At 47.6% G+C, this 25,597-nt stretch overlaps 1 protein-coding gene across 4 annotated transcripts in view; it reads right to left on the bottom strand.

The window, feature by feature from the left end:
- ADAMTSL1 (ADAMTS like 1) overlaps window positions 1–25,597 on the bottom strand; it is an 879,784-nt gene that overhangs the window by 60,794 nt on the left and 793,393 nt on the right. For all 4 annotated transcript variants that reach the window (XM_079789992.1, XM_079789993.1, XM_079789994.1 and 1 more), the window contains 3 exons: window positions 18,554–18,682; window positions 9,144–9,323; window positions 5,191–5,325 (listed from right to left, as the gene is read on the bottom strand). In XM_079789992.1, coding sequence (XP_079646118.1) covers window positions 5,191–5,325; window positions 9,144–9,323; window positions 18,554–18,682 — 444 coding nt within the window. The remainder of the gene's footprint in view (window positions 1–5,190; window positions 5,326–9,143; window positions 9,324–18,553; window positions 18,683–25,597) is intronic.

Here is a 25,597-nt window from a genome sequence, read left to right as displayed (position 1 = left end):
TGATTTGGCAGTTGGACATTCCCCGAGGGGTCCCGGATTGTGAGAGGGTGCAGGCCAGGCTGAGGGACCCCCCCCCCCATGCACAAATTTTGTGCACCAGGCCTCTAGTTTTTATAATATAAAGGGATCAATCCAACAAGAAGATATAACTCTTGTAAATTTTTATGGACCCTACATAGGAGCATCTAAATATATAAAATAAATATACAAAAGGAGAGATAAACAGTAATACAGACATAGTAGGGGACTTTAACCCCACATGACATCAATGGATATATCATCCAGACAGGAAATCAACAAGGAAACAGTGGCCTTAAATGACACATTAAGCCAGATGCATTTAGTTAATATTTTCAGCACATTTCACCCCAAAGCATCAGAATGCATTCTTTTCAAGTGCACATAGAACATTTTCCAAACAGACCACATGTTAGGCCATAAAACAAGTCTCAGTAAATTTAGGAAGATTGAAATCCTATCAAGCATCTTCTCAGATCACAATGGTATGAAACTAAAAATCAGTTACAAGAAAACTGAAAAACACAAAAGACGTGAAGGCTAAATATTATGCTACTAAACAATGAATGGATTAACAACAAAATCAAGAAAGAAATAAAAAGATGCCTTGAAAAAAATGAAAATAAAAACAGAATGACCCCCAAAATCTATGGGACACAGCCAATAAATAAGAAAAATCTCAAATAAACAATCTAACCTTATACATAAAGCTACCCAAAGAAGAACAAAGCCCAAAGTGAGTTGAAGAATCTAAAAGTTCAACATTAGAGAATAGGTTGAATAAGACATAGTGCCTCCTACCAATGCAACCATCCTATCTAATAAAAGAGTAATATGCAAATTGACCATCACTCCAAGACACAAGATGGCTGCCCCCATGTGGTCAAAGATGGCTGCCCCCATGTGGACACAAGATGGCCACCACAAGATGGCCTGCAGGGGAGGGCAATTGTGGGCAGTTAGGGGTGACGAGGCCAGCAGAGGAGGGCAGTTGGGGGAGACCAGGCCAGCAGGGGAGGGCAGTTGGGGGGGACCCAGGCCTGCAGGGGAGGGCAGTTGGGGGGGACCAGGCTGGCAGGGGAGGGCAGTTGTGGGCAATCATGCAAGCAGGGAGGGCAGTTAGGGGTGACCGGGCTGGCAGAGGAGGGCAGTTGGGGGGAGACCAGGTAAGCAGGGGAGGGTAGTTGGGGGGGGGGGACCAGGAAAGCAGGGGAGGGCAGTTGGGGGGGACCAGGCCTGCAAGGGAGGGCAGTTTGAGGGGGACCAGGACAGCAGGGGAGGGCAGTTGGGGGGGGACCCAGGCCTGCAGGGGAGCGCAGTTGGGGCGGGACCAGGCCTGCAGGGAAGGGCAGTTGGGGGGGGGCTAGGCCTGCAGGGGAGGGCAGTTGGGGGGGGACTAGGCCTGCAGGGGAGGGTAGTTGGGGGTGACCAGGCCAGCAGGGAAGGGCAGTTGGGGGCAATCGGGCCGGCCGGGGAGCAGTTAGGCATTGATCAGGCTGGCAGGGGAATGGTTAGGGGGTGATCAGGCTGGCAGGCAGAAGCAGTTAGAGGCAATCAGGCAGAGGCAGGCCAGCGGTTGGGAGCCAGCAGTCCTGGATTGTGAGAGGGATGTCCAACTGCCCGTTTAGGCCCGATCCCACTGGGCGGTTGGACATCCCTCAAGGGGTCCCAGATTGAAGAGGGTGCAGGCTGGGCTGAGAGACACCCCCCCTCCATGCACGAATTTTGTGCACCGGGCCTCTAGTCAAAAATAAAACTGTAGAAGAATATTTACAGGCATGGAAAGATGATTATTATCTACTGTATTTTCCGGCGTATAAGACGACTGGGCGTATAGAAGATTTTCCTGGGTTAAAAAGTTGTCTTATACGCCGGAAAATATGGTACCATTCAGTGATAATAAGTTACAAGCAGTATACAGAGTATGATTTTGTTTTAGAAAAAAGATTCGTATAATGTGTATATTAATGGTTAGGAAAGAATATTAGCACTGGTGATCTCTGAGCTAGGCAATTAATTTTCATTTTCTTCTATTCTTAATTATTCTACAATGAGCATTTACTACTCTTATAATAAAACTCCAACCAAAGTTATTTTCAAAAATATATCAATGCTAATACCCTATAAATGATACTGTGAGACATATTAGCCTTGGGCCTCAGTGGCTAAAAATATTTAACAGAAGGCTGCAAAAAGGTGTAGGGAGGCCTGAGTTATTGCTGTTCTACAAATGGAGCCCTGTGACCCTAAGGAGCGGGCCTAAGCCATCAGTTGGACATCCCCCGAGGGCTCCCAGACTGCGAAAGGGCACAGACCAGGCTGAGGGACCCACCCGAGCACACGATTTTCGTGCATTGGGCCTCTAGTGTTAAAATAAATTCTAAGGCAGTGCCTGGACTAATTGGAAAAGAATGTTGTGATTGATCAGGGATGTCTTGGCTGTGGAAGGGGTAATTAACAGTATCTTTGCTTCCTGTTTCTAGCCTCACTTAGAAGATGTGTTACCCTCAAAATAGATTTCTTCATTAAGTCTCTCCTACTCTTGATTACCCTTACAGAATGTTAGATTAATTCTTTTAAATATTACTTTTACTACATCACTCTCCTACTTCATAACCCTCTAAAGGTTTGTTTCCATTTCCCACATAGTAAATATACTTCCTTCGTCTAATAATCAAGGTCCTCCACAATTTGTCACCATTTAATGTTCTCATCAACCATACACAGAATCACCTCCCTCCCTTATTTCTTTTTTTGAAAAAAAAATATTTTTATTGATTTCAGAGAGGAAGGGATAGTGAGAGACAGAAACATCAATGATGAGAAAGAAACATCAATCGGCTGCCTCCTGCATGCCCCACACCGGGAATCGAGCCTGCAACCTGGGCATGTGCCCTGCCTGGTTCATAGGTCGACGCTCAACCCCTGAGCCACACCGGCTGGGCGTGACCTATTTCTTGTACTCAGAGTACACACTCTGATCTAAAAGGGTCACTAGTAGGAGCAGGAGATGGGAGTTGGTCCAAAGGGGAGCAGCTGGATTAAGAGATCAGGATAAGTCAATAGCTGGGAGGTTCGAGATGGAGGAGGGTATCAGAAATCTTGGGGAGGGATCCAAGTCAAATCTGAGTGGACAAGCTTTAGCTGAGGCCTGCTCCTTTTGATGGCCTAGTTTCTATCCCAGTTTGGCTGCCCGTTATCAGTTTTAAAGCAGTGGTATTTTATAGCTGTTACTGAATAGGCACCCGGTACATACCCCACACATCTTAATCTCTGCGCTTATAGCTTTTTCACCTTGAGTGCCTGTTTCCCTCATTTCTGCCTATTGGAGTCCCACCTATCCTTTGGTGCTCAGCTCCAAACCATCACAGTGAGGCCCTGGTATTTTTCAAATAACCTGCTTCTCAGAGTCCTTAAACTTGACACCATTCCCTAATTCATCTCCATAACTCCATATAGATCTCTCCTAGTTCTACAGTGCTGGCGAGACAGCAACATTCACCACTAGGGCCCATTTTTGCCCATGCAGTTCCATTCAGAGATTTTTATGGTAACTGACTCACTGTCTCCTTCAAATGGGGCAGTCTGGATGTGAACTGGTGTATTAAGGTGTCTCTTAACTGTTAGATTTAAATACCAGTCTATGGTAACAAAACACTATAAACTAGAAATGAAATGCAGCAGCATAAAGCACAATAAATTCTTATTGCCCATGGCTAAAATGAGACAAAATATTGTCCCAGAATAAGGGAGAAAGTAAAGCTCTCATGGAAAAATACGAGCAGGTTAACTTTTCCAGCACGCTGAATGGCACCTGAGTGACCCAAGAGTTATTGAAGTTAAAAATAAGCAAGTGCTGTACCCCCTACTAGTGACTGGGCTCTGATGAATAGTTATGACAATTTCTCATAGTGGTGAGTCTAAAATAAAAAACTTTACAATGTACACACTTCATTTAGAGTAAGTTTACCATTTATAAGCCAAGGAAAACAAGCAGTTTACAACTTCTATCAACTCTGATCAAAATGATGTGGAAAAACTCAATGCCAAGTTGTATAAATTATGGGAAACAGAAAAGGGCCACACATTTCTATATCTGTGTCTTATTTTTACCCAGATCAGAAACAGAGAAATCAGAAGCTTTTCCCCATATGCTGTGAGTAGTGTTTGCTAATTTCAGATGATAATGAAAACTGAAGGTAATATTTCTGTGTTGTAATCCTAAAGATACCTGACCCCATGGCCATGTTGACAATTCATCATCAGCGGTATGACTGGAAACGCATTGGCTTCCTGGTCCTTGCTAGTTGATGGGGACTAAGGGTACAGAAACTTTTAACTTTGAGCCAAAGGAATAATTCTAGCTGCCATTACCAATATTTGGAACCATATAGAGGTAGCATGAAGTTTTTCTTCCATTTATAGACCTTTTTTTTTTAAGGCCTCTGAAGGCAGAATTCTTCTCTTCCACCTTGACTATCTCCAGAGGTCATGTTGGGAATGCAGAGGTTCCTCTGGCATCTCCACGATTCAGGGGAGAGGGACCCAGGACTCGAATGTCCTTGAACAACTCTCTACTACCAGAGGGCACCAGCCATGTGGGCATTAACTTGGTGAAGGTCCCAATGACAGATGCCAGGGAAGTTGTACCCGGTGAAGTTATTTAAACACTTGCTTTGAGGAATCTGTCTGGGTTGGGTGTCAGCCCTACCAATATAAGGCTGGCCTAAATAGAATTGTCTGGCTTTTGGGGGATGCTGATATTTCATCTTTCTCTTTGAAAGTTGATTCGAGTTCTCATTTAGTTGGGAGGAAGTCATGGGGGAATACTGGGGTGTGACTGGCAAGAAGAGGAGGTACAGGGGCTGTTCCTTATTCATTTGGTAAGTCAATCTGATATAGAGGATCTGGGCTGCGGAATCAGCCCAAGAGGATTCAGAAAGGAGCCACATTGGAATCTAGACAAGCTAGAGTCCAGACGAAGAACTGCGCTCACCTCATATGGAAAGTCAGCCAAGTTTCCACTGGTGAGTCTGGATTCTGTAGGCAATTTAGTGATTTCCTGTTGGCCACCCCCCACTGCTGCCTCCTTCCCACCTGCAAGCAGTCACCCACCCATAAATCCTGTCCAGCCCTGGACTGCTGCCCAATGTTCCAGAGGGTTGGACTCACCAAGGAGAGCGGAATTCCCAGGGTCCAGGACCAGCTGTGTTCCCAGAGGAGACATCAGCACTGAAGGAAGGTTTGGTCCAGTGGCTGAAAGCAAGGCTCTGATATCCTCCAACTGCGTGGGGACTTGCGGGGGATCTGTGAGAAGGCAGATGGTGAATCAGACAGGTTAAAGCATGAAGGCCATATTAAGGGGGGAATGAGAGGTGAGCATGCGTGTAATTGTGTCTGTGTGTAACGCAGGCATTACGCTTGTTGCCTTTTAACATAATTTTTCCTGTTGAGAAGGTGTGCCTATCAAATTGAGTCTGATTTTCAAACAACACTCGGACCAATAAGGACAGTTATAAGAATCAGGCATGTAGATTTCAGAAGTTCCTGACTAATACCACTTTATACCACAGTACCACTGGGTCCCTATAAATGTAGGTACATTAAACCACGTTGTAAAGACACTCTTGAGAAGCCAACATTTCTTCAGCAATTACTAAATGTCAAGTCCTATAGTAAAGAGCTTTCATTTATAACATCCTTAGAGGGGGGCATTTTATTCTTGTCCCCACGGATAGGGATATGCTACAGGAATTCTTACTTAAAAGGAGCCTATGAGTGGCTTTTTCTATGAGGAAAAGGGTCCATCTATGAAGTCGATAAGTTAACTTGCTTTGTGGTGTGAATTTTTCATGCTCAATAGGACAGATAAGCTGGACAGGGATCATTTGCTATTTAAAGTCTGATAAGGAGTCAGGGCTGAAGTCATCAGGGTCACAGTTAACAAGAGCCAAGGTGACAGCAATGGGAAATACAGTGGCTTGCTTGCCATTTCCACTGGACAAATACAGAGGCAAGCAGCTACTGAACCTAGCGGTGGGATGATCCCTGGTTCTCCTGGGAAAGTGCGGACACCTGCTCCCCCTCTTCTGGCATCTCCTGACGCCCTGCAATTCACACTCTCAAGGCCGACTCGTGCCTTTTCCTCTCCAGCCCTTGTTGGAGCGGAAAGAGAAACAGGAGTGTTGTTCTTGTAATTGATGGTTATTTCAATAGGGTTGAGTGAGGGCCTACTATGTGCTTGCCACCTTGTTAGGTACTTGTTAGGTCATGATGGTGCCAGAGTCTAGTTCAGAAACATACTTCTGTCTACTCTGCCTTGGACCATTGTGTACAGAAAACAATGATGAGGTTGAGATATATAAAATTTAAAATTACAAAGACATTATACACTATATACATATAAATAATTTAAAGTATTCTTTATATGGTCTAGGAGAAAACATCTGGTTTGGGTTCAGGAACCCTCAGGTTGAGCTGTGGCTCTGTCTTCCACTAACTTGGGCAAGTCACTAAATCCTTCTGAGCCTTGGTTTCCTCTTCTATTAAATGGAACCTCATCTTTTCCAAGATTTCTTTCTACTCTCAAACACCACGGTTTTAGGAATTGACGGTGGCTGTTTACTCAAACCCAGACTCTTTTCCTCTCGCCCTTTTTAATAACCCCTCAAGAGCACTGAAATTGAATATTGAGGGAAACTGAGTTCCCTCAATATTGCAATTGAATATTTCTTTAAGAATGCTAAAACTCAGGAAGCCTCTGCTTATTTGCTAAAACCCATCAGATCTCCTTGGGCCAAATGTTGACACCTTCTAATGTCCTCACAGCTTCTATGACACTTTTCTTTTGTGGTATATGTCCATTTGATCTTCTCAGGGACACTGTAACTTCTCCAAGGTCAGAGGTCACCCCTTATAGTTGCCCTACATGGAACTTAGAGGCAGCACTTAATGAATAATCATCCAGTGGCTATCTGAATAAATGAATAATATTCTGTCTCATTATACTTCAAGTCTCCTGACTACAGGTTAAATCACGGAACTTGGCATAAAACTGCAGCTTTCTACATGAAATCCCTGATTTAAAAATTAAGCCATATTTTTGGCTGATAAAAAAGGAAGCACTACTTCTAAGTTCATAAAGTACCTATAAAACTAACAAACTTTGATTAATAAATCAAGGCTTCTGATTAAGAAAAGCTCTAAACTTAAGAGCCTAAAATAGTGATTTTTTTCTCCTCATCAACTTTGATTAAAATGGGAAGCCTTTTTGCTCTTCAAGCCCCATGCTCACAGTCACACCATATTAGCGCTGAAATGCTTCAAGGACTGGCTCCCAGAATACACACACTTCATTGGCAAAGCTACAGTAGTAGCTACACATCCTAGGCTTTCATCGCTGTTAGCAGAGGCAACAAGGAAAGGTTATTAGGGAGGAGAAACCCACAGTAAGCACCATAACTCAGTGTGGGGCAACAGGCTCTGGGCCCCGGCTCCAGACTAGCAGCTCAGACGATGAAACCCAACCCAAAACAAATGACATCCTTCAATGAGCTGCTTTTCTCTGACTTCCTAACCTAAGACAACTGGAGGTTTATGCAGCCACTGGTGAGACGAAAACCCATGTGGGCCTCTCTGAGTTGGCAGGGGCTGGAGATGCTGGGCTTTGGTATATCATCAACTTGGGGTGTGAATACAAATATAACGTTTAATTATTTTTTCCCTGGTGAAGTCATAGTGTGTAATTAACCATATTTTTTCTTTTTTCCCCCTTAGAATGATACCTTTCTCACCAAGAGAAAGTGCTCTAATAATTGCCTTTATAAAAAAAGTAGGACAAAAGCAAGCATTTTTCATTCTATTCCACCAACTCCCAGCCTTCTTGGTGAAGAGAAACAGGGTCCCTAGTCCAAGGGACAAGGGCTGCAGCTCACAACATGCTGAGTCCTGCACTGGGCAACAGCAAGGGATGGTGGTGTCCAAGCAACTGCTGTTCATTTTAAATACCTGCTTTATGCCAGGAATTGTGAGACTCTTTAATCGGGAGTTCTTATGTTAGGGAGTACTCTAGTCTGAATGTTTGTGTCCCCTCAAATTCATGTGGTGAAATCCTAAACACACTCTGAGGTGATGGTATGAGATAGTGGGGACTTTGGGAGGTGATTACGCCGTAAGGGGATTAGTGTCCTTATAAAAGAGACCCCAGAGAGTTGGCTTATCCCTCTGTCAAATGAGGACATGGCAAGAACCAGGCAGTCTGCAGCCGGAAGAGGGCCTTCACCAGACCCTGACCATGCTGGCACCCCGATCCTGGATTGCCAGCATCCAGAAGTCTAAGAAATACATTTTTGTTGTTTATAAGTTACCTCATCTGTGGTGTTTTGTTATAGTGGCTGGAGTGGACTAAGACAGGAGGGTGTATGTGTGGATTTCATGTGGACTAGACTATGAACTTCCTTAAAGGACATAAAAATTTTAGCATATATAAATTTTTCTGGAGGGGGTAATTTAGTTTCATCTGATTCTCAAAGAAGTCCTTGACACAGGTGTTAAGACTAACTGCTTTAGCCTGGCTGGCATGGCTCTGTGGTTCAGCGTCGACCTATGAACTAGGAGGTCATGGTTTGATTTCTGATCAGGCCATATGTCTGCATTGCGAGCTCGATCCCCAATGTGGGGTGTTCATGAGGCAGCTGATCAATGATTCTCTCTCATTATTGATGTTTCTATGTCACTCTCCCTCTCCCTTCCTCTCGGAAATAAAAAATATATTAAAAAAAAAAAGACTAACTACTTTACTTCTGTTACCCCTTGCCCCATCCACCAATGTGGGCAATCCTTGTTTTGCTAGTTTCCACACAAGACCAGCATCTAAAGTTAGCAAGGTTAAGTAACTTGCCCAAGGTCACACAGTGAGTAAGCAGTAGAGCCAGGGTTCAAACGGATGTCTGCCTGGCCCCAAAGTCTGTATTCTTTCTATTGGAAGGCCCTAAGGTGGGGAGAAGGGGAGGGATATTGATTTTTATCTTTATGTATTTATTTGGACCATGGAAAAGAGGAGGTGGAGGGTGAGTGAGTCACCCCTAACGGGGCCCACCAGGGGCAGCCAGCCTCGAGGTGTTTACCTAGGATCAGAAGCTGGGTGTTCTCAGTCAGCTCTCCGTGCACATTGGCTGCCCTGCAGGAGTATAGGCCCTGATCCGAGGAGGACACGTCTGTGAGTAGCAAGGATCCCTCGTGCAGATGGTGAGAGGAGCCCAGTTTGCTTTTATTCCTGAACCAAGTGACTTCAGCTTCGGGCACACCTAGGAAGCAAAATAAATAAATAAATAAGTAAATAAAAAATAAAGAAAAAAACCCAACTAATCAGCCAAACACGTTCAGGTGATTCTGGAGGCATTTATAGCCTCTTGGCAGGCACTCCGCAGGAAGCATCTGCCTGGGCGTTTTCTACCAGCCTTTGGCCAAACTAAATAATGCCCGGGGCCTCTCCGTTGTCTGGAGGTCTTTTGATTTTCGAACTTACACTGATGAGGCAGGAAGAGAGAAGCCAGTTAAAGAAGGGGAAGCATGCAGCTGGTAAAGGGCACTTCCAAGGTGGGAGGAAAAGACAAAGATTCTTTGGAGAAAACATTATAAAAATATAACAACCAAACCTAGATCCGTCAATGAATATGAATGATTGACAGCTATGTGAAGCAAACAAAATGTTGAATAAGAGAAGTCAGACACAGAAGAGTATATACTGCACGATTTCCTTTCTGTAAGTAAGAAACAAAGACTGGTAACATCAACCTATGCTGCTAGTAGTCAGGGTAATTGTTGCTGGTGAGGCTCTGTTTTTTGACCTGGGGGCTGGTTTGGTGAGTTTGGCACCTTTATGACATGTGCTCTTTTCTGTAGAGATATTACAATCCAATAAAAGCCACAAAAAGTTATACATTCAAGAACCAGACAAAGGAGAGCTGCTAGATCCTTATCAGAGTTGAGGACACATGTAGAGAACGTGGCTGAATTTTTGAAACCTGTGTATCCTACCTAATAAAAGAGTAATATGCAAATTGACCATCGCTCCAACACACAAGATGGCTGCCCCCATGTGGTCAAAGGTGGCTTCCCCATGTGGACACAAGATGGCCGCCACAAGATGGCCAGCAGGGAAGGGCAGTTGGTAGGGACCAGGCCTGCAAGGGAGGGCAGTTAGGGGTGACCAGGCCAGCAGAGGAGGGAAGTTGGGGGTGACTGGGCCTGCAGGGGAGGGCAGTTAGGGGTGACCAGGTCTGCAGGGGAGGGCAGTTAGGGGCAATCAGGGTGGCAGGGGAGTTGTTAGGGGGTGATCAGGCTGGCAGGCAGAAGCGGTTAGGGGCAATTAGGAAGTCAGGCAGGCGAGCAGTTGGGAGCCAGCAGTCCTGGATTGTGAGAGGGATGTCCGACTGCTCGTTTAGGCCCAATCCTACTGGGATCGGGCCTAAATGGGCAGTTGGACATCCCTCGAGGGGTCCCAGATTGGAGAGGGTGCAGGCTGGGCTGAGGGACACACGCCCCTGTGCACGAATTTTGTGCACCGGGCCTCTAGTTTTCTTAGAACAAGAGGACATGGAACTAAGGTATCAGCAGCACAGAAAAAGAAAGACAAGAAGGAAGTACTCTGTTCTCTCCTCAGTCCAAGTTCACTGTCTGTGAGAAAGGGATGGGGAGAGTGTGCGAATATGAATTGGCGTTGCATACCTCCTTTAAGAAGTCTTCTAGGGGTGTTACAGACTGAAGGCTTGTGTTCCCACAAAATGATATGTTGAAGCTCTCTCACCTCAGTGCAATAGTATTTAGAGGTGGGGTCTTTGGAGGCATTTAGATTTAGATGAGGTCATGATGGGCGGAGGGTGGTCCTCACAATGGGACTAGAGCTCTTGTAAGAAGAGACCAGAGGGCTAGTACTCTCTGCCAGGTGAGGACCCGGCAAGAAGAAAGCTGTCTGCAAGCCAGGAAGGGGGTTGTCACCAGGAACTAATGGATCAGCACTTTGGTCTAGGAATTCCCAGCCTCCAGAATTGTGAGCTGTAACCTTCTGTGGTTTAAGGCTCCCAGGCTATGGTATTTTGTAATAAACAGCAACCTGAGTAGACAGCCTTAATTCCTTAGGAAGTTTCCTTGTGGTTGACATGCTGATCAGCAGGCCCCAGGTTAGCACAAGCTTGAGATGGTCTGCATAAGGCTCCCTCGCAGGCTGAGCTCTGAGTGAATTGGGAGACAGATCTTCAGGGAGAAGAAAGCTCCCTCCCTTGCACCCCAGCCTGCTGACCCAGCTCACAAAGTTCACTCAGAATTCTTGGGCAGATATGCAGGGTTTATTTAGAAGGTCAAATCCTGGTAAACAGGGTCAAACCAGGACTAGTTAAAGAGCCAGACCTTTTGGCCTGTGCTTTCCTTGAGTTGGAGCTGGATTTTGTCCTTTATGGGCAGCCTACTGTTTAGGATGCAGGCACCTTCAAGAGTTACCTGTGTACCTGTTCCTTGTCCTTGAATCTGATACAAATTTACCTCTGTCTACTCTATGTCACCCATCTGAAGAGCCCCCACTATAGTCCCGGTGCACCTGCTGTTCCCGGGCTCTAGTGGAGGAGGAAGTGAGGTGGGGTGGGAGCATGGCCTCACTGAACAATGAGCTGCCTAGTGTGAACTCACTGCTGTCCCGGCTGCTCTGCTGCCTCAGGTGGGGTTTTCCAGCCTGGAGTGATGGCCCCAGGGAGGTGGCCAAAGGGTTCAGCCAATTTGTGAGCCCTTTCTCCCTGTTAGGGAAAATACAGGAGCGACTCTCTGGTCTTCACTTTTATTCCTATTACCCATAATTCCGTGTGAATCCCTAGGGACCTACATGGTTGCTCGGAGGGAAGAGGCAGGGCTGCTGAGAGGGAGTGGAGACTTGGATACGGCACCCCTGATCCACCAGGGAAAGGCACACATGGTGACACTTGATGCTCAAATGCATGAGAGGGGCCAGGCTGGCAGGGCCTCTGAATATACCTGGACAGACAGGAGATGCAGGTGGGGCAGGAAAGCTGAGTTTTCATGGCAGCACCACTAGGGAGAGCAAGAGCATCATGATGCTTGGCCTGCCAGCATGGACTTTGGACCCTGAGCTCAGTTTTTACTTATTAAACCGCCTCCCCCCCCCCCCCCCCCCCCCAGCATTCAGGAGAAGGCCTCTGCAAAGTAAGTTAAAGAAAACATCCTCAGTCACTTCTCTCCCCAAGAAAAATTAAGTCCCACAAACCCTCTTCTACAAGTACTTCCCTTGCAATGAATGGCTTGCAAGTAGCACCCTGGCCCGCACCTTCCTGTGAGGGCTGTGGGCAGCACACACACAACCTCTAATAGGAACTATGGCTGCTCAGGAGCCGGATGCGGAGTGAGAGAACTGGGTTCAATGGGCCTGCAGTTCCACCTATGAAAGCATGATGACAGAGTGAGTGGGGGAGCGAACATTCTCTCCGTGACTGTGTCCTCCTGGAGAGGAGCTGTGGTGTGTGTCTTTCCAGAGGCGGCATCCGTGGGGCTCTGTGTATGTAGCGTGGGACCCCCTGCAGCAAGGTGCCCTGCTGCTCACCAGCGGGTCCTTCTCTGGTCAGGACCCGAGCTCCTGCAGTGCAGCCAGAGGCAGGAGGAGAGAGGAAAGGAGAGGGGAGATGGTGAGAAAGAGGAGGAGGAGGGACCGGCAGAGAACCCCAGGAGGGAGAGACCTGGGAGCCATTTCTCACTTCCCCCGGAAGTGGGGTGGGCCTTTCTGTTCGCCTCCTCATTCTTTGCCTCCCGCCCTCATGAAATTGGGTCTGTTTACTGAAAGGGCTGAATCTCTCAGGTTCATGGGAGAAATGGAAATGCTCAGGAAAGCAAAGGGTGGAAGGAAGTAACCTTCGGTCTCCGTAAACCAAACCATAGACGTGCCAGCAGGGCCAAGGGAAGAGAATTACGTAGGAATCATTGTAATGTACAGGGTGTCCCCAAAATGTACACACACTTTCACAGCTGAGAGCTCAATTTTGAAAAGGAAATGTATTTTAACAAACACTGCATGTACATTTTCTGGGACACCCTGTATTTATCAGTAAACCTCTCCCTCAGGCTCACTCAAGCAGGTACCCGCATCATGAGCTGGCCCGTGGAGGTGTCATTGCTGGTGACACATGGCGGGGCCGTCCTGTCTGAGCTTGCAGCCCTTAGGCAGAGAATGACACCAAAAAGATGCTTTGAAATGACAGACAGACCTCCATTATTGGCTCTGACACATTACAAATAAGTTGGGATAAGGGATGAAGAAAAATAAGTGAGGCATTGTAAAGCTCTTTTTTCTTTCTCTCTCAAGAGATAACAACGATGCTTTAGAAACTCCACTAGGTTTCACGTGCACCAGAGTTCCTCAAAAAAGGGTCCAAATACACATGCTTAATACTGACATTCAGAACACCTAAACATCAGGGTGCACTGAGGTCAGGAGCTACGCGAAAGTATCCTAAACACGTTAGAGGGAGAAAGAACATTTACTATAAGCCAAATATTTGATAAACATCATCTTATTTTCACAGTGATCCTATGAGGATTATTAATAATCCCATTTTACACATGAGAAAAGTGGGACTCTAAGAGATTAAGAAATCTGCTTAAAGTCACATTAGTTTGGATCCCTGGGAACAGAGCCCATGGACCCCTACTTAGCTCCCAGCTAGTCAGTGACCTACAAATGGCAGGCTGGGGATCCAATCTCATACACTTGATGCCAGAAATCCCATCTTAACAAGTAGAAAGACCTCACTTAACACTGTTGATAGGTTATGACTTTAAGCTAAAAATGATATAACAAAGCCAATTTTACCATGGGCTAATTGATATAAACAAGAGAGGCTTCTACAGCATCTCAATGCTATATAAAAAAAGTTGAATTAAATGACATTATTCAAGGTCCTGCTGTTCTTAATCCTGCCTGCCATTCTAGTGGACTGACTCCTCAGAGAGGATCTGAATTGCTGCACTATTATTTCTGGTGTCAAATCCTTAAGTACTTTCTACTTTCAGAATTATGCTTTCTGCTCTACTTGTAATACCAAGGTATGAGGGAGGTTTCTCAAACCCATGTGTGCTGGCTTTGTTAGCTCTCTCTCTTTAAAAAAAATTTTTTTTATTGCTTTCAGAGAGGAAGGGAGTGAGCGAGTGAGAGAGAAACATCAATGATGAGAGAGAAACATTGATCAGCTGCCTCCTGCAACCCCCTCCCCGACTGGGGATCGACCCTGCAACCCGGCATGTGCCCTGACCGGGAATTGAACCATGACCTCCTGGTTCATAGGCCAATGCTCAACCACTAAGTCAACGCTCAATCACTGAGCCGGGCTTTTTTCTTGTTGAGAAACTTGGTTAAGTTGTGGGAGATTTTTTTTCTAGCCTGTTATGATGTAACAGTATATTCTACAGACAGAAATGTCTGAAAAAATGATAGAAAATACACTCAACCACAGAACAAAGTCCATAGCTATGTTGTTGACAAGTTACTTGGTTAGACTTCATACTCTGGACTCCCTGGTATGATTTGTGTCTAAAAAAGGAAAGGAAAAGAACCTACATTTATTTTCCCCCCTTTGTGGCATATCTTATCAACAATACAAAGCCTTCCCTGTTGCTTGAACGAATAAATAAATGAGTCTGGCCAAAATGGGTTGTAATTTGATATGATTATGAGGATTAGTGCCGTTAATCTCCACTGAGCTGGCAGGTAGGGTGATGTGCTAATATTCTGTTTTTAAACCAGACAGGATATTCTTGTTAACTAGACCACTTGTTCTATTTGGAAGGTTGCTTGCACCGTGGCAGCTTGTCAACATCTCAAGGTGGGCATCCACTGAAAGGTGCACCTTGACATGGTAAGTTTGAAAAGGTGCAAGAAAAGGAGAGGATACAGTAATTTAAACGTCAGCCTTGGCAATTCTAGAAAACAGTGGGGGGTCTGGAAAGGAGGTTTTGCGCTTTCTAATTTCTCCATACTTACTATGCAGTCATGGATAGCTATTCACAGAACCCATTTCCTTCTACCCAGCTAGGCTACACTGCCCAACATCCCCTGTAGTTGTGGGTGGCCATAGGACTAGGAGGAAATGTGAAAGGTAGTGTGTGCTACTTCCAAGTGTGGCCCTTAAAAACCTTCCTAGCCATCCTCTACACTTTATTCCCCCTGCCCCCTCTTCTGATTGTTAGGGTAGAGATAACCAACAGGAAGGCCTTGGAAGGCATGTGTTCAAGATAACAGAGCCACCAGCATTCTGTGACCCTGAATGACTATGTGGGGCACGTCCTCGTTAGCTGACTAGGCATACTCTTTGGACTCTTAAATAAGAAAAAACATATTTCTATTTGATTTGAGTCATTATACATTTGGGGGCCTATGTGTTACCAGAGTCTAGCCTACCCGAACATATTGCCCATCAATGACTCAACTAGTTATTTCTGCATCACTAGTCCTGACAGTTTTATCTGTTAAATCCTTTAAAAGCTTCCCTTGCTCTTAGGATAAAAATACCAAATTGTACTGTAATCTATAAGAGTCTGCAAGATCTAGCTCCTGCCAACTGTCCCTCAACCTCTCAGCCACATGTCATGACACTTTCTTCTCTGTTCTACAATCACACCAGTCATGTTTCACTCCTTCAGATGTAGCATGCTCTTTCTACCTCAGGCCCTTTGCACATTCTATTCACAATGAATGAAACACTCTTTCCTCCCCCAAACCTTTATCATCTACGCAGTTTTCTGCACTCTTCTCAAGCAGAGAATAAGTATTGGGGGTGGCACAATAAATTGGATCATTTTTCAAGAAAAAGCCTCAGCATGCTCATTGCCTAATGCTTTTTATGTTTAAGGGTTGGGGAGAATTTGTGAGGTTGCATTTTACAAGTTGAAAGCATATGTGTGCAAAAAGCTAGTTAATGAAAAACTACTAAAAACTCAAACATGTAAGGACATGAGTCACTCTATGTAAACTATGTAATATTCTTAAAATAGACTATTATATAGCCATTAAAATTATGTCATAAGAGAGCCATAACAGCCACTTGTAGCAGCAAAGTAAAAGTAGTTTCTTTTGCCATTTAGCATTACAGCTGTCAGCATTTTGACTGGAGATTCAGGTTAAGGACGATTTCTTTGTTCAGTAAATTCACAGAACAACTGTGTAATCAAAAGGGGGGTAGAGGGCTGGGTGAAAAAGGTGAAGGGATTAAAAAGTACAAATTGGTAGTTACAGAATAGTCACAGAGATGTAAAGTACAGCATAGGGAATATAGTCAATAACACTTTAATAACTATGTATGGTGCCAGGTGGGTACTTAAAATACAGGGAGGGGAAAACTTTGTCAAGTATACGATTGTCTAACCGCTATGCTATACACCTGAAACTAATACAAAATAATATTGAATGTCAACTGTAATTGGAAAAAAAAAGAATTTGGAAGTAAAAAATAGCATGCTCTTTCCCACCCTAAAAGGCATAATGACAGAGACACAGATTTATTTTAGTTAACCATGATTAATACAAATGGTTCTATGAGTAAAAATAAAGAATTTAATGTGCATGGCCAGGCCAAAACTGGATATGACAACCTCAGATCTCATAAGAGTCAGTCTCTGGATGAAGCTGGGGAAACAGGGCCCCAGGCGGCAAGGGAGAGTTGGCCAACGCTGGTTTTAGTGTCCTGGGCTCCCTATGGTAAATACTTCCCCACCGGAATTCTGGGTCTCAATCTCTTTCCAGTGCCTAATTCCTGGTTTTGCTGCCTTTGCTCCCCATTCTTTTCTTTAAAAATTTTTTTTATATTTACTGATTTCAGAGAGGAAGGGGGGGGGGAGAGGGGGAGAGAGAGAGAGAGAGAGAGAGAGAGAGAGAGAGAGAGAGAGAGAGAGAAACATCAATGAGGAGAGAGAATCATTGATCGGCTGCCTCCTGCACACCCCACACTGGGGATTGAGCCTGCAACCCGGGCATATACCCTGACCAGGAATCAAACCATGACCTCCTGGTTCATAGGTCAATGCTCAACCACCAAGCCACGCCAGCTGGGCTGCTCCCATTCTTTTTCTAGTACTGATCTGAACTCTCAAGAGAATACCCAACACGGTCCATTATATCTATAGTCATTGTTCCGTCTCCAAGGACTGTGTTCAGGTGGGAAGTGATGGCTCTATAGCAGGGGTCCCATCTGCACCATCACCAAAGGACAGCTCTTTCATGGGAAGCCCTGCCAGGAGTTTTATCTTGCTCCCCATGTGGGAGTCCTGGGCCTGAAGGGATTTGGTTCTAGGAGGTTTCACTGATGAGGTGGGATGTGCAGACCAAAGGAAGCTTTACAAAGAAGCTGTTATATTTCTGGTTTCTACTCTGCAGACAGGGTATGATTGGGGAGCCTGGGTCAGGATGTGCCGCAGTAGGGGATATCTGATGAGGACAGCAATCAGGGGACTGTCGCTGGGCCCTGGCACAAGAGCCTTTCATTCGTTCTTTGCATCGTGGCATGAAAACCCTTAGGGTAGTCGGCACAAACTCTGGGCCACAAGGAGGGGCAATTAGCAGCTGGGCTTTGTTTGTTGGTGTTTTTGTGCTTTTAAATTGAAGGTAAATACCTTTACACAGAGCATACCACCATGCCCCGTTGTCCACTATTCCTCCGCTTCCCCGTGACTTTCTGGTCCCTATTGGCCTCTGAGTTTGCACAGCCAACCCAAGCGCAATGCCTGTCTCACAACTCCTACGTGCTGGCTACTTTCGTTAATGACTCCTACTCTCTTCTGATGGAGTAAGCTCCAGGTTCCGGTTGGTCTTATCTCTGCTATGCACTCCTTACCTTTCCACCACCACTGCTCTGAGCTCAGGCCCCCACTTCCTCTCCTGTAAACTACTATGATGGCTTCTTAACTGGCCTCACTGTTTCAGTATTTCCATTCTTCAATCCATTGTGGTTGAGCATTTCCATTCTCTCTCAATCCATTCTTACTCCTCTGGAAGCATGCTCCCTAACATCACTCTCTGCCTTGGTCTATACTACTTGGCCAAGCATTCGAGGTCTCCCATGGTGCAGTTGCAGCCCACCCTGCTACAGCTTAAGCCCCTCCACACCCTTTCTGCACTCTGGGCTCCAGTCAGACCCAAGCACACACAGTTCTTTTACAGTCCCGAGGCTTTCCTACTTCCGTGAATTTTCTCACCCTCTTTTCCCACTTGGAACACTCTTTGCTCCATCTTTGCACATTCACATTCTATCAATATGCAAGGCTGAGATAAAAACCACCTCTTCTATCTCATCTGTCCCAGTCAGAATTCTTCTTTCTTCCTCTAAACTTCTATAGCACTTTCCAGTTTCAGAGTGACTGAGGTTCATGCTTTTCCTACTACCCCTGAATCCCTGAGAACAGAATTTATGTTTATCTTTGTATCCCCACCTTAGCACAGGGCTCCATTAAGAGTTGAACAAATGAATTAACACATAAATGAATTTCTCACCTGCAACTTGGCAGTTAATGGTCACATTCACTCCCCGCACTGTTTTGATGGTGCCTCCTATATCCACTGTGATGGCAGGCTCCTTGGTGTTGATCACAGTCATTCTCGATGTTTTCACTAATGGCTTTCCTGAAGATGGGGAGAAATGTGAAATTTTATATGCAATGACTATAGACTTGAGGCATTCCCCTGAATCATGGGATAATGAAGAATGAACTACTGGTATACCCAGGCTTTTTCCATGAATCATATTTTCCTTTGAAAAAATTGTAACTGCACAATATAAAAACCATCTACTTACCCACCCATGTACCTACCAAAGAAATGGCAGAAAAAGAACAAGGATTGAAGCATATGAGGATAGAGGATGGTGTCCAACAAGTTCGGATGGTTTGTACATTTTTATCATTAAATTCACCAATAATCCTATACATTCAATTTTTAAGAGCTTGGTTATTTTAATTAAACTTTTTACTTTGAGATAATTGTGGATTCACATGCAGTTGTAAGAAATAGCACAGAGAAATCCTGTGTAGCTTCTACCCAATTTCGCCTAATGGTGATATCTTATAAAACTAGAGTATAATATCATGACCAGGACATTGACACTGATGAAGTTAAGCTAAAGAACATTGCCATCACCACAAGGGTCCCTCATGCTATCCCCAACCCCACCTTCATCTTTGGCAACCATTAATCTGTTCTCCATTTCTATACTTTTATTATGTAAGGAATGTTATATACATGCTACCATACAGTATGTAATCTTTTTTTTTTTCCCATTCAGAAAAGTACTCTGGAGATTCTGCCAAGTCTCACACGGTACCATGTTATGCATGTCAATAGGTTGCTCCCTTTTATTGCTGAGTAGCAGTCCATGGATATACCACAAACGTTTTAGCCATTCAGTTGTTGAAGGACATCTGGGTTGTTTCCAGATTTTGGCGATTAAAATAAAGCTGTAGTGATGTCTCATTTGCATTTCTCTAATGATTAATAATGTCAAATATATTTTAATGTGTCTATTTGCCATCTGTATATCTTCTTTGGTAATATGTCTCTTCATGTCCTTTGATCATTTTCTAATTGGATTTTTTTAATGTTTAGTTTTGAGAGTTTATATTCTATTTTATTAATTTTTAATCCTCACCCTAGGACATGCTTAGAGAGAGAAAGGGAGAAAGGGATAGAGGGGTGGGGAGAGGGAGGGAGAGGGAGGGAGGGAGTGAGGGAGGGGGAGAGAGAGAGAGAGAGAGAGAGAGAGAGAGAGAGAGAGAGGGAGAGAGAGAGAGGAACATTGATGTGAGAAACATTGATCTGTCATCTTTGTGCCCTAACAGGGGTTGAATCCATAACCCAGGTATGTGCTAGACCGGGAATTGAACTGGTAACCTTTTGGTGCACAGGGCAAAGCTTAACCAACTGAGCCACTCTGGATGGGCAGAGTTCTTCATATTCTAGATACTCATATTTTGTTGGATATCAGGCTTTTCTTTTCATTTTCTTAACAGGATCTTTCACAGGGCAAAAGTTTTTAAATTCTGATAAAGTCCAATTTATCAAGTTTTCCTTTCATGGAACATGCTTTTGAGGTTATGTCTAAGAACTATTTACCTAGACCTAGATGCTGAAGATTTTTTCCTATTTTTTTCTAAAAGTTTCAGAGTTTTACATTTTACATTTAAGTCTGTGATGCATTTTGAGTTAATTTTTGAATAAGGTGTGATATTTAGATCAATGTTCATTTGTTTTTTTGCCTATGGATGTCCAATTGTTCCATCACCATTTATTGATTTTTATTTTTTAAGCTACATGTATGCCTGTGGTTAATTCTAGCATTAAACATTTTAAAATTGAATTTATTGGGGTGACATTGGTTAATAAAATTATATAGGTTTCAGGTGTACAATTCTATAATACAGCATGTGTATATTGTATTGTGTGATCACCACCTAAAGTCAAGTCTCCTTCCCTTACCATTTATTGAACAAGCTATATTTCCTTCACTAAATTGCTTTGCACCTTTGTCAAAATCAGTTGGACATATTTTTGAGGATCTATTTCTGGGTTCCCTCTTCTGTTCCATTGATCTATGTGTGTCGCTATCAATACCACATGATCTTAATTATTATAGCTATATAATTAATCTTGAAATTGGGTAGGCTGATTCTTCCTACTTTATAATTTTTTGATATTCTATTGTCTTGACCTTTGCACATAAATTTTAAATTATTTTTGTCTACAACTATAAAATCTTGCTGGGATTTTGATAGGAATTACTTTAAACCTGTATATCAATTTGGGAAGAACTGATATCTTTACTGTGTTGAGTCTTACAACCCATGAACACTGTCTATTTATTTTATATCTCCTCTAATTCCTTTCATCAGTTTGTAGTTTTCAGCATACAAGTCATATATATTTTCTTTGCTTTATACCTAATTAATTTGTATTTTTTTGAGGGACTGTAAATGATGTATTTTTAATTTCAGTACTCGTGTGTTCATTGCTAGTATCTAGAAATCCGTTAATTTTTGTATATCCAGTGACATTATTAAACTCACATGCTAGTTTTAAGACTTTGAGTAGATCCTTGGTATTTTCTATGTAGGCAATCATTTCATCTGCAAATAGTTTTATTTCTTCCTATCTGATCTGTATTCCTTTTCTTGCATTATTTCACTGGATAGAACTTCCAGCAATATGTGGAATAAGAGTGGTATGATGAGTGATTTTCAGTTGAAACCTGAACATTTTCATATTATGTTAAGCAACACTGGACAGATGGCCTTCTCTAAAACCACTCAAGTGGGGGGAGAAACCAAGATGGCGGCATAGGTTAAACACCTAACCTACAGCCTGGCACAACAATTTCAAAAACACAACTAAAAGTCAAAACGGACATCATCCAGAACCACAGGAAAGCTGGCTGACTGAAATGCCCACAACTAGAAGGAAAGAGAAAACCACAAGGAAAATCAGAGAAGCCGTAAAAGCTTGAGGTATGGAGACACGGGCGGAGACACGAGCCCGCGCGCGTGCGGGGAGGACGGAGCCGGAGAGGAAGGGGCGGCTGACGGCCTGGCTGGTGTTCTCTGGCGGGAAGGAGATAAAAGCGCCAGATTGTGCTGAACCCCAGCTCCGACTGCACTGAACCCCAGTTCCGGGCGAATCCCTGGGAAGCCGGGCTCAGGCTGGGGGAGTCTGGGCTGTGGGGCGGAGACACAGAGGAGTTGCGCCAGAGCCGCGCACGGGAATGTGCGCAGAGGAGGGACTGTTGCCTGTGCCGCTGGATTGCCCTAGCGGGAGGGAGACAAAAGCTCCTGACCGTGCTGAACCCCAGTTCCAACTGCACTGAACCCCAGTTCTGGGAGAGACCCGGGGAAGCCAGGCTCATGCTGGGGAAAGCTGGGCTGTGGGGCAGAGGTGCAGAGAGGCGGCGAAGAGCAGAGCACCGGAGGCGCGCACGGGATTGTGCGCGGAGGATGGGCTGTTGACTGTGCCGCTGAGTCGCCCTGGTGGGAAGGAGACAAAAGCGCCAGACTGCGGTGAGCCCCAGTTCTGACTACACGGAAACCCAGTTCCGGGCGAGAATCTGGGAATCCAGATTCATTGGGGGAGAGACTAGACTGTTTGGCAGCGCGCGAAACTCCAGGGCACTTTTCTCTCAGAGGTGTTTGCTGGGAGTACGGAGGGACACTGAGACACAGGAACCTCATAGGGCGGGGCTGACGGGAAGCCAAGGCGGTAGGCTCCGCCCTGTAACTCCGCCCCATCCAAGCTGAACACAGAGGCTTTTACAATTTTGCAAGTCTAGTTGAATGGGGCTGTCTCCCGGCATAGACACAGCTGATCCTCACAGCCAATTGGACTGGAGGTCACATCCTCCCAGTGTACCAACAGCAATCAAGGCTTAACAACACCAAGACTTTGCACTCAGCCCACAAAGGGGGGTATCAAGAGCGACCACCTAGGGAGACTGGGGAAGCTGAGCGATAGGGAGGCAGCCAAAAGGGGAAGACACCGAAACAGGTCACGAATATAAGGGATGCTGTAATTCCTGCTGAGGGGCCTCAGGCAGTAGCTGACCTACACTCCATTGGAGACCCAGAAACGAGGGCATCTAGTGGTCGGGGTGAGATGACACCAGATTTCAACCACTCGCATAAGGGACACATTCAAGAGGCAGACGCAGTGAGCGCCAAAGCCTTGCTGCACCAAGACCCGGCACATAAACATGTCTCCCGCACAGCAACTCTTCCTTTATAGACACAGAGGGTCCGCACAGCCAAGTGGCCTGGAGGACAATTCCTCCCAGTGACACCAACAACAATCAAGACTTAACTATACAAACAAGGACCAAGATGGAGGCATAGGGCAGAAGCCTGATTGCTGCCTACCACAACAATTTTGAGACTACGACGGGAGAGCAGAGCAGACACCATCCAGAACCACCGGAGGGCTGACTGAGCAGATGCTCTACAACTAGAATAAAAGAGAAGGGTACGCGGGATGAAGCTGATGCCGGTGACCCAAAGACCACACTTTAAAAACTATGGCTCAGGCGACACAATGGCGGCCTGGAACGTGCTCGGCGCAGTTCCCCCAGCGGTCTCCGGCTGAGGGGAAGGCTCCACTCGCTGCCGAGCACGGACAGACGAGCCCCTGGGAGACATGGGGTGGGAGACTACGCGCTTGCTGACTTCCGAGTCCTTCAAGAATCTCAACGCCCCGGAAGCGGCCAGGTGCGCACGCTCGGCGACCGGCCACCGCTGCAGACCCAAGGGCCGACGCAGCCACCCCGGACCAGCCCGCCGTCGCGCACCGGGCACACCGGAGCTTCGCCGAGCCCGCCGCCCAACGAGTTCTACGGTGGCTGCCCTGGAGCTCTGAGAAAATGGCCGAAGGAAATGCTGAGAGGGAATTGACCAACAGGAATTGGGATCAAGAAGACGAAACCCCGCTGGGTCCTGGATCCGGGTGAAGCCGCGCGCCCCTGGGTCCGGGTGAGGCTGGGAACTGGGTCAGGGTGAGGCTGGGTCCCGGGTCCGGGTGAGGCCACGCGCCCCTGGGTCCGGGCGAGGCCATGCGCCCCTGGGTCCAGGTGAAGCTGAATCCTGGGTCTGGGCGAGGCCGTGTGCCCCTGGATCTGGGTGAGCCTGGGTCCCGGGTCCGGGTGAGGCCGTGGGCCCCTGGATCCGGGTGAGGCCACGCGACCCTGGGTCTGGGAGAGGCCACGCGCCCCTGGGTCCGGGTGAGGCCACGTGCCCCTGGGTCCGGGGGAAGCTAGATCCCGGGTCCGGGCGAGGCCGTGTGCCCCTGGATCCGGGTGGGGCTGGGTCCCAGGCCCGGGAGAGGCCACGCGCCCCTGGGTCCGGGTGAGGCCATGCGCCCCTGGGTCAGGTGAAGCTGAATCCTGGGTCTGGGCGAGGCCGTGTGCCCCTGGATCCGGGTTAGGCTGGGTCCCGGGTCCGGGTGAGGCCGTGGGCCCCTGGATCCGGGTGAGCCTGGGTCCTGGGTCCGGGTGAGGCCGTGGGCCCCTGGATCCGGGTGAGCCTGGGTCCCGGGTCCGGGTGAGGCCGTGGGCCCCTGGATCCGGGTGAGCCTGGGTCCCGGGTCTGGGTGAGGCCGTGGGCCCCTGGATACGGGTGAGGCCACACGACCCTGGGTCTGGGAGAGGCCACGCACCCCTGGGTCCGGGTGAGGCCACGTGCCCCTGGGTCCGGGGGAAGCTAGATCCCGGGTCCGGGCGAGGCCATGTGCCCCTGGATTCGGGTGAGGCTGGGTCCCGGGTCCGGGTGAGGCCGTGGGCCCCTGGATCCGGGTGAGCCTGGGCCCGGGTCCGGGTGAGGCCGTGGGCCCCTGGATCCGGGTGAGCCTGGGTCCCGGGTCCGGGTGAGGCCGTGGGCCCCTGGATCCGGGTGAGCCTGGGTCCCGGGTCTGGGTGAGGCCGTGGGCCCCTGGATCCGGGTGAGGCCACGCGACCCTGGGTCTGGGAGAGGCCACGCACCCCTGGGTCCGGGTGAGGCCACGTGCCCCTGGGTCCGGGGGAAGCTAGATCCCGGGTCCGGGCGAGGCCGTGCGCCCCTGGATCCAGGTGAGGCTAGATCCCAGTCCCGGGAGAGGCCACGCGCCCCTCTGCCTGGGTGAGGCCATGCGCCCCTGGGTCCAGGTGAAGCTGAATCCTGGGTCTGGGTGAGGCCGTGGGCCCCTGGATCCGGGTGAGCCTGGGTCCCGGGTCCGGGTGAGGCCGTGGGCCCCTGGATCCGGGTGAGCCTGGCCCCGGGTCCGGGTGAGGCCGTGGGCCCCTGGATCCGGGTGAGCCTGGGTCCCGGATCCGGGTGAGGCCGTGGGCCCCTGGATCCGGGTGAGCCTGGGCCCCGGGTCCGGGTGAGGCCGTGGGCCCCTGGATCCGGGTGAGCCTGGGTCCCGGGTCCGGGTGAGGCCGTGGGCCCCTGGATCTGGGTGAGCCTGGCCCCGGGTCCGGGTGAGGCCGTGGGCCCCTGGATCCGGGTGAGCCTGGGTCCCGGGTCCGGGTGAGGCTGTGGGCCCCTGGATCCGGGTGAGCCTGGGTCCCGGGTCTGGGTGAGGCTGTGGGCCCCTGGATCCAGGTGAGCCTGGGTCCCGGGTCCGGGTGAGGCCGTGGGCCCCTGGTTCCGGGTGAGGCCGCGCGACCCTGGGTCTGGGAGAGGCCACGCGCCCCTGGGTCTGGGTGAGGCCACGTGCCCCTGGGTCAGGGGGAAGCTAGATCCCGGGTCCGGGCGAGGCCGTATGCCCCTGGATCCGGGTGAGGCTAGATCCCAGGCCCGGGAGAGGCCACGCACCCCTGGGTCCGGGTGAGGCCATGCGCCCCTGGGTCCAGGTGAAGCTGAATCCTGGGTCTGGGCGAGGCCGTGTGCCCCTGGATCCGGGCGAGGCCGTGTGCCCCTGGATCCGGGTGAGGCTGGGCCCCGGGTCCGGGTGAGGCCGTGTGCCCCTGGATCCGGGTGAGGCTGGATCCCGGGCCCGGGAGAGGCCACGCGCCCCTGGGTCCGGGTGAGGCCA

This window comes from Cnephaeus nilssonii, assembly GCF_951640355.1.
Source record: "Cnephaeus nilssonii genome assembly, chromosome: 14".
In the NCBI taxonomy this organism is placed as follows: domain Eukaryota; kingdom Metazoa; phylum Chordata; class Mammalia; order Chiroptera; family Vespertilionidae; genus Cnephaeus; species Cnephaeus nilssonii.
This window is presented reverse-complemented; position numbering and strand designations above follow the sequence as displayed.